General features: G+C 40.1%; 1 protein-coding gene across 6 annotated transcripts; it reads right to left on the reverse strand.

The window, feature by feature from the left end:
• Window positions 1-1868: 1868 nt before the first annotated feature.
• On the reverse strand, window positions 1869-7607 carry LOC147654081 (uncharacterized). 6 transcript variants are annotated; one of them, XR_015284422.1, is made up of 5 exons: window positions 7483-7607; window positions 7128-7344; window positions 6068-6151; window positions 4628-4723; window positions 1869-4521 (listed from the first exon to the last, which is right to left on the reverse strand). XR_015284422.1 is itself a non-coding variant. In XM_086880737.1 (4 exons), the coding sequence occupies exons 1-4, from the start codon at window positions 7133-7135 to the stop codon at window positions 4251-4253; spliced, it is 381 nt and encodes a 126-aa protein (XP_086736863.1). In that variant the 5' UTR covers window positions 7136-7472; the 3' UTR covers window positions 2497-4250. The 6 variants fall into 6 exon arrangements, 1 of the variants encoding a protein (XP_086736863.1); XR_015284419.1 differs by having other exon boundaries at window positions 2497-4521; window positions 4628-4800; window positions 6068-6296; XM_086880737.1 differs by lacking the exon at window positions 7483-7607 and having other exon boundaries at window positions 2497-4443; window positions 7128-7472.
• Window positions 7608-9469: the final 1862 nt, after the last annotated feature.

Genomic DNA, 9469 nt, shown 5'->3' on the forward strand with positions numbered 1-9469 from the left:
TCAGCTATCCAAAACCACCAGTGGAAGCATAGTTAAAAAAAAAAAATAAAAAAATTCCAAAGCATCTTGTAAGAGAAAAATAGAAAATATAAGGTCCAAAATATCAGGAATTCAGTGTTACTACATCACATATTTAACAGCAACGAGATATGTGCCGGCATTTATTTTCTGTGTTGTGTTTTCCCTTGCCTTACAGGCTGATGTGTTCTGTAGATTTTGTTGAGGTTTATAGAGGGGGATTTCAGGTTAAAGTTTTCTCTTTAGCATGGCTATTCCCCTAAAGCTCCCACCCTAGGGAGGAAATAAAAAAAACTCTACTTTTATATGTGCTATGCAAATAGACATTTCTAACATAGTCATGTTACTATGGTAACACTTCGCTTTCTGATTTGGAAAGAAAATGTAGCAACAGCATTTTAGGGTTCTCAGACCTCCAGTGAGCACCTGCAAAAAAAAAAAAAAAAAGAAAAGAAAAAAAAAGAAAAGAAAAAAAAAAGGAAAGAAAAATATCTGTCATAGAAATGATGACTCTCTTTGTTTTCTGAACCTGAAAATAATGTTGGGATGTTGGTCCAAAAGGGAGAAACAAAAAACAAAAAAAATTCCAACCCATGGTTCTGTGGAAGGTTACCATGGTGACTAACTACAGTACATATGTAATTGTTTTCAACAACCCTTCTTTTCTATGAATCCATCCATACAAGGTTCTCTTGTAAGTCATTAAGATTTTATTTTGGGGGAGGGGGAAGGGAAAAGATGGGCTTACTGATCCTTATTTTTATTAAATCATATCTATGCTTCATCAGTTGGCTACATTCTAGTTACATACTAAACTGTGAAAAAAAAAAAATCAGATTAATTGCTCAAGAGCAACCTGCAACCAATTGAAAAAAAAAATGTACTGTGCGTCTGTTTTGTGTCTGGTGCAGAATTATGACAATCTACCAACTGTTCCTTTCTTTGACGTTGGTCCAGCTTTGAAAAGTTACTGTAAATGCCTTGCTTGTATGATCATCCCTAGTCACCCGAATTGGAATTTGCACCATCATGTCTAAGTGAAGATGCTGTAAATAGGTTCAGATTTACTGTATATGGATTTGGGGTGTTACAGTAGCCTTATTCACATTTTTAAATAATTAAAAAACCCACATGAAAACAAGATAAAAAAGGCTTTTCTTAACCAGATTGTGTATATAGAGCAATGTTGGTTTTTTATAAAGTCTGAGCAAGATGTTTTGTATAAAATTTGAATTTTGCAATGTATTTAGCTACAGCTTGTTTAAAGGCAGTGTCATTCCCCTTTGCACTGTATTGAGGAAAAAATTATATAAAAGGTTGCCAAATTGCCGCATATTTGTGCTGAAATTGTGTACCATGAATATTTATTTAAGAATTTCTTTGTCCAGTTTGTAAGTAACACAGTATTATGCTTGAGTTATAAATAATTTCTTCTTTCTCTTTTTTTTTAATTTTATTTGTTTGTTTTGTTTATTTGTTTGTTTAATTCTGTATTAAAACTAGCCGGTCATAAGTTTGAAATCTGCTTTAGTTCCACATTGCAATTAGTTCCCAGAAAATGAAAATTATGAAAATCACATTCCACGTCTGTTTCAAACTGAATTTGTTCTTAAAAAAATAAAATATTTTTTTCCTATGGAAACCTTGCCTTCTAAGTATTTTTTTTTTCTTTAGTTTTACAGTTTTTTTTTTCTTTTTTAAAAGAAATAAGAGAAAATAGAGAAAAAAGAAAAAAATTAAGGAAGTCACCACACTTGCCTGCCTGCCACCTCCCTCCCATCTCTCTCCCTTCCTTCTCTCCCTTCATCTCCAACCTGATTGCTAGTGGTTTATAGGAAATCTCCTTAGAGTACACTGACTTCTGTTAACCTACTTCTTTCAAATTCTCTCGTCCATATATCAGCGGCTTTTAGAAAACACCTGGGCATCTTATGCCCTTGGCATTCAGTGAGCTGCAGTCAGATGCAGTAGCCAGGTTTCTTGGATCATCTTGGAGTTGAGAGTATAACCACACAAATAATTCCCAGACATTATGGGGTGGATGTACTCTGTGGGCAGAATCAGAGGAAAAAAATAAAATGAAAATGCCTCAGGCCTTCTGGGCAGTTTCTCCTGAGGAGGGGAAGCAGTGAGCCTGGGGTGACAGGAGATGGAAGATGCTGGGAGGATGGTGAAGGATTGAAGTGCTGCAAAGTCAAGACATCTCTTCATGGTTCTTCTGCAGCCTAGGGGAGATGGGGGCCAATGTGCAGGTAGCACAAGCCTTAATATAAGATCTGTGGTTCTGCTGCCCTAATTTTCACAAGGGTAACAAATCTATTTAAAAAAATGGTACCTTTATTTTCTGACAAAGCCCAATCACCCTGAAAGTGAAGCACATAAATGGTATGATCATCCATGGAGTAACAGGTGGGAAGGTCTACAGAGGGCAAATACGCATTTGTCACTTTAGGAACAGATGCCAATTTGCCATAGAGATTTTGCTGAAGAAAGGCAATTAGCTATTTGTAGTCATGCGATTCCCATTTGTCAAAGTATTTATTGTTTTCTGAATAATCAGAGAAAAATGACGCTATGGTGAAGACAGTGACGGTGTCGCAATGGCACAAGTACTCTGAAATGGGATGTACAGAAGCCCCTGGACTGGGAGATGGCTGAACTAGTATGACTTCTGATCATACAGATGGAGGTCATTTTAGAGATCCAGTTTACAGAATCTGTGCTGGAAGTTGACCTTAAAGGGAAAGTCACAGTGACACTTAGGTTCACCTCCTGGCTCTGGTACAGATGAGTTTGGGAGATTTGGTCCAGCAGAAAGCGTAAGAGTGAAACGTGAGCATCCTGTGGCATATCAGTAAATCTTGGGCCTGATCCTCTATTTACATCTGTAAGTTACTTCAAAGGAGATAGCCTTGTGTTCTCCGAGTACACAGATACTCGCCTGGATTATTTTTTCACTCCCTGCTTCATGGTTGCACACAGGCAATTCCATTGCTGATCTCGGTGGGTTATTGTGAGAGCTCCCACGTCGTCATCTGCTGTGAGGTGCTCAGGTCTGGTCTGTGCTGAAAGCCTGTCTGGCACAGCCATCTGTTAGAGCTGTGGCTCTAGCTTAGTTAGGGCCAAGCCTATTGTTTTTGCTTTAAACCTTGCTAAAAACTGGAAGATGTTGATAAACAAATACTTCAATAATGTCAAGTTTACATGGCATTTTCGTTACTGTGTCTATTTTTTCCAAGTACAATAAGCATGTATTATTGTATGTATTTATAACTAGCATGTATACTGATACCCATGGACACCTATTTTTGCCACTGTCTTAGCAATAAGGGAAAATTGGTGTTACTATAATCTGTGTCTCCACTGGGAGGGAAAAATCATTGCCAGTGTAATAACTACCTGTGTATTTATGTATTTATGCCTGGGGCCAAGGGTGCTTGGTTAACAGGAGTGCCTTGCATGCATACCTTCCCAAACAGAGCAGAACCTCCACTGAGTTGCTGAGTAAAAGATGACTTAGTCACTCAGCATAAAGTCACTGTCTTACAACCCATCTTTTATAACTTGCAGAGGAAAAAGAAAAAAAAACTTTCATTTTTTCCTACTGCTGACACCTCACTATTAATTATCTAACAAGCACAAAATCAGAATTTACTGCCTTTATTACAAAACTGGTTCTCTGGCAAGAGCTGGTCCTAGTCAATAGGCTCCACTAAGTGGAAAATAAAATTATACTTCACAGTAGTTATCCATCTAGAGTGGAATTAGGATCTGTTATATAAAATAGTACCTCACAAAGTAAGCATAACAGTGTTACTGCCTTGGTTTAAAACGCTGTACCTCTTGTTCAGCCTGTCTCTTTAGCTTTGCTGTGATGCATTGATCAAATGCTCACTCAGTCAGCAGCACACTCGTTTTGATTCTATGGGCACCATAAATTTTCTTTTTGCAGAAAAGCCTAAAATTCTGTAGTGGTTAGCAAAATAAAGGACAATGAAAATTCGGTCTTTCTAACTGCCACTCTCCATCTTCACAGCCACAATACAAATTTTGGTGGGGAAAATGCCCAGGGTTTAAAAGCACCAAACAAACTCCTTATACAATTGGTATGTCATTACATGAAGCATCAGACCAGAAATCAAGTAATATTTGTTTTGGAAAAAGATGAATGTTGGAGCGTATACCACAGAGTATTAATGATTATGCTATTCATAATCCAAATGGTGCTGGATTCAGCTGACTGAGCTATCGTCTATGAAACAAAATAACACCCGTCTTTCACATGATTCATGCAAATACTTTGATGCGTAATTAAGGCATAATGCAATCCGTAGGAAGCCCTCTTGAGAAGGAGGGGCAAGAGCCTGCCCATACACAGTGAGGATGAGGAGGTGGAGCTGCTGGTGGCTGCTTCTGGAAGAAGGCCTATGGAACAGAGGGAGAAGGCGAGAGGGAAAGTGTGTGAGAGGGCAGTGACTTTCTGAGGAAGAGGCTCGGGGAGATCTGCAAAGACAAAATCCAGGGAGAAATCAGAGTAAGGTGGCAGCTGTTGAGATAGAGAAACAGGGTTTTCACAGCTCTGGGAAAGGCTTTGGTGGAAAACACCTACCAGCAAGCAGAAGTGTTGACAGATGAAAGGCAAGTGTAGTGTTTGATAAGTATTGGTTGTTGTTTCAGGTAGGTGAGAAGATCAGGCCAGGTTGTTCTGGTAGACACAGAGAGGAGACTGAGATGGGGTGGAGAGCCCAGGCCAGAGCTCAGTGCTTCCTGCAGCCTGGGATCCTATGAAAAAGACATCAAGGATCTCCAAGAATTTAATAACTGTAGGACTGTTCAATCTCTAAAAAGCAGAGAACTTTGTGCACAGCTGTCATAGCCCCAGGAACAGGGCCTGTGCTCTCTAAGTGCAGTGAAAGACCTTCATGTGCTTAGACTGCTGAAGAAGTGCAGCTATTAATAATATGGGGAATTCATTGAGGGTGGGAGGTTAGTTGCTTCTAGATCAGACCTTCAGTGGATATAAATTAGCATAGTTCAGTTTCATATCTGATCCTACTTATCACCATTCAGAATTGCACACGCATAAGCAATACTCACACAGATTTTATTATAGCCCTCAGCTATGAGAAAATGCTTTATAAGAGTGTTGGTCTGAATATTATGAAGATTGTACTCAAAAACATACCAACAGTGACTTGCTTTTATAAAAGACTTTTATCAATGCCATAAAAATTGTATTTTGTATTTTATTGAACATTGTCAGCAATTTGCTGTATCTGTTCATTAAAAGTAGGTTGGATTACTAGCAAATGTGTAATAAAATTGTTCACGTTTTAATGAGTCTTTTTCGCCTCTCTTTAATATTTAAACTCATTCCTTCCTACTCCTGCATTCAATTCTATTCCTTATGCATAACAGGCAGGTCAGCTGTGCAATGTTATTACATTATCTGTTCATGCCCACATGCTATGTTTCTAGTCTTTCTAAATCTCTTAATTTGTTCAACATACCTAATTTTGACTGTCTTTAAACTCAGCTGTTGGAAGCGTATGATCACATGAATAATTTAGTAATTATTCTGAATCAATAGCACTTCAGTTTTCATTGCCATGAGAAATGTGGGAGGATGTGAGTCCAGGAGGCCAAAAGATCCCTTTGTTTGTTGTGCTTAAAGATCTCGAGGTTTGGGGAAATCCAAATGATGTTGAAAGAGTTAAAAATCGTGCATGTGCTGCCTTTGCTTCACACTTTCCCTTCATTATGTGTTATGTTTTCATACATAACCAACAAAGCATATCTGAATTTTCCAAGCCTCAAAACAGTGTCCAAGCTGTAGAGGTTCATATGGCTGGGTCTCTAGGTCTTTTCTCGAATTCCCACTGTTGAGTAAATGCTGGCTGCTTTCCTCCAACCTGTTTATTGTACACCCAGATGCCGTGCCCTGATCACCGGCTCATCACACCAGCCCTGCCCATCACACCAGCCCTCACTGGGGCTTCATATATTCCCAAATAAGGTTTAATTTCTGGACAAAGCTTTTGTTACTCACCCTGAAAGATTCTTTTCAAATATTGCCCTAGGCTTTCCTCCCTTTATATGCCTGTCTCTGGATTTCAGCTGGTGACCACATTTCCTGAAGAAAATAAGGTTCTGATGGAACACAGGAACCGTCCCTGTACCAAGAGTGTGTTTTCTTATAAGCCCCTTATTTTTCAATCAGCTTTAGTTTGAATTTTTATATGGCTTTATCTCTTCCTTTTGTATTTATTCAGTTGCATCTGAAAGAAAATAGCATGCAGTAAAATTCCTAAATACAATTTAAATATAGCTCGCTTCAATCCGCTTGGTTTTACATTTCCATTCATCAATACATTAAGCTAAAAATATTTCAGATTGCTTTGTCTTGTTTCTTGTAATTTAAGAAAAATTATCGAATATGTTACAATTTCTCAGAAAAATGTAAGCAGTGCACTTTGGAAAGCATCATTTGAGCAGAATTAAGAAGCAGTGACTGATGTGCAGCACAAAACTGAGTGGGCATATTTGAAAAAAGACAGAATGACTTTTGGCAATAACCAGTATTTGGTTTTGGTTTGTTTCCTTAAGCCACCTCAAAGCTGGAGAGGAGAAAGTGCTGTTGGTTTTACTGTCAGTGCACCAGTCTGGCGGCAGCCAGCTTCTTTAGGTAGCTTTGTCCTTTCAATCTCTTTTGACGAGCAGTGATAAAACTGAATTCTGGATGCTTTGGCCGCCAAAAGGTGTAACCTACGTGATTACACACAATACAAGGGATTTACACTAAGTCATTGTTCCTGCAGAAGAGACATAAATCCCTTTCGCCAGCTCCCTTCCACTCCGTTCTAGCGCTGCATTTCAAAACAGCAGACGTTTTTGCTTTGGATTTTTTACTCAGCCTAAATATTTCAAAGATAGCATCAGAACTATATTTATCAAGTTATACAACACTTTTGTCTCCCTGTGTAGATGGCTGCTTGCAATGTTTCCACAGCATCCTCTTTACACAAGACACCATTAATAGACTGGTGCCTACAAACATCCAGATGAGACTTGGGGGACTCATTTTTGAGGTTTTTTGGGAGATGTCTTACCCCTGCATTTTAGCTGTGTCACGCTACTGAGGGATTGAAAAGCCAACACACTTTTCTCCAGAAAGGCCCCATCGCCGCTGCTGAAGGTTAGACGGGCTGGGTTTATTTTCTCTTTCAGTCACCATCAGGGAGGGATTACTGCGGGCTGTTCAGGCTTCCGCAGGGATGCGGAGAGGAGGCGGCCAAGTCTCGCTGCCCAGCGCTTCCATGGCTCCTTCTGGAAGGGAAGGAAAGAGCTGCTGCTCCGTGCTGCCCAAGGCAGGAGTTCCACACACCGAGCTCGGCACCGAGGGAGCCAAGCTGCGAGTGATGAGGCTCAGTCGCTCAGCTTTGTGTGCTCGGCCCCGACAGCAACCTCTTGGAATTCGAAAGATTTCTTGGGAGTGGGCTGAGCCTGCAAGGGAGGCAGGTGGGGGCTGATCCCGGGCTCCTGGCATGCCTCAGCTCATCTGCTGCACCGCTCTGCCAGACGTGCTGCGCAAGGAACAATGAGGAGGATCCGCCTTAATTAAACCCCTGGAAGCTTCACGGGTGGTGAGAACCAGGGATGCAGGGATGAGCAGCTGTGACTGTCACAGCAGTATCTTCTGCAGACCCGGAGGTCGGCACCCGCCTCTCTGGAGAGGCTGTTTCTGGGTCGCAGACGGAGATCTGTGAAGGTTTACACTTCCTACTTACTATTTGACAGCTCCACTTAACATTACTGCCGGCTCCTGGAGCAGTGGCTGACCCAAACATGATTTCTTAAGCATGAAGCTTCTCGTTGATGCAGCTGACTGATTTCAGTGCCCTGAAGAATTTGGCCCCTGATTACCAACCAACAGACAGACATGAATCAGGTGGCAATTACATCCCTATAAAATGTAAGACCCATTCAGTAATGTTTCCAAGTCCCTTAGAAATACTGGCTCTTGGAAATACCCTATCCATTGCCAGCTATTCTGAGATAAACATAATTGTTAAGTGTACTAAGTTCTTTTTTCTTTAGGGGAAGTGAAAAACCAGAAGTCTCAGCATTCTTGATGGGTGTTGAAATTCTGGTTTGTTTTTTTTTTTTAAATGTCTCTGACTTCCAGGCCTGTGTGGCTTTCTGTGGAGGTGAGTTTTACAGTTCAGTCACACATCATATGAGAGAGTGTTTTCTTTGATCAATTTTTAGCTTTCCACTTTTGAATCTCTCTATTCCTTTCTTCTGAGACAGGAAAATCAACTCCTAAGTTCTATCACTTGTTAGCATATTTCTACCTTAAAGAAAAGTTAAAACTCATTCATCTCATTCTCTTTCTTGTGGTACCCATGTTTCCCTGTCTATTTCCATTTAGTGAATTTTCCATGCTCTGAACACTTTTTTTTTTTCTAAGGAAGAGTACTTTGAACTCTCCCTGAGTTCTTTGTCCCTTAAAAAGAGAGGCAATATATCATTTACTAGTCAAAATTGCATGGCTCTTTCTTATTGTATAACCTTAGAAAAGCTGAGGAGGTACTGCATGAGAAACAGTTTGAATGCCATCCTGGCCGGTTATTGTGTCCACAGCATTTTAGGAAACTAAATGTAAAACATTCTGGATGGTGATAAAGCACTTTAAGCTTGCATTAATAGTAGTAGGATTTGAAACTGCTCAGCACCTCTTAGCTATCCTATCCAGGAAGAGAGGATTATATTTTTGGCTGCAGTTGCAAAGCTTAAGAGGTTTCTACCTATGTTTCTTTATAGCAAAATCAGTATATTTCCTTTACAATACATTAACAGGAAATTTTTATCTGAATACTTTGTTGTTGTATCTTCCAACCAGATGCATAAAGCTCTGTTCTCAAATAGGGCCCTTAATCCATTTTTTTTTTTTTCCTCACAAACCACACGAATCACCCATGTAGTAACAATTTGCCTCATTTCTCAATCCATCTTTTTTAGCCAGACCACACCCTGAGCTAAGTCTGGGTCCTTTCCCACTTACTAAAAGTCCCTGCTAGCAACCAGACTGTCACCATCTCCATGACCTCTGAAAACATGCAGTTTAGGTCATGCACCAGGGGTGTAGGAGTCCTGGGTTGAAATACACGTGATTCACAACAGAGGTATGATTTCAGGTTAGTGCCTTGTCAGGTATTTTCTGTTGGAATTTTATCACTTTTGGTAGATGAAACAGCTATTGTTCAAAAAAGCCTCTAAAATTTGTGAACCAGTAGTCTAGGGAGTGAATACTTCTCACCAGCCACGTGCAGAGGCGTTACCCCTTTGTTGTTCAGTGAGAGAGGCGGATCAAGGTTATCCCTAAACCTGACGTTTAGGGAGCTCCCCTTTAATATAGATGGCATAGCTCATGTCTCAGAAGATACCATGT

Source organism: Cyanistes caeruleus, chromosome 3 (genome assembly GCF_971803275.1).
Source record: "Cyanistes caeruleus chromosome 3, bCyaCae1.hap1.1, whole genome shotgun sequence".
Classification (NCBI taxonomy): Eukaryota; Metazoa; Chordata; class Aves; order Passeriformes; family Paridae; genus Cyanistes; species Cyanistes caeruleus.

Bases quoted from the DNA above. Each gene is read 5' to 3' on its own strand.
- LOC147654081 (XM_086880737.1), bottom strand. The intron at 4,724-6,067 runs GTGAGTAACAAA...TGTGTCTACCAG, and splicing joins TTTGAAAAGAATCTTTCAGG to AACAACCTGGCCTGATCTTC. The intron at 4,444-4,627 runs GTAGGTGTTTTC...TCTGTTCCATAG, and splicing joins GTCAACACTTCTGCTTGCTG to GCCTTCTTCCAGAAGCAGCC.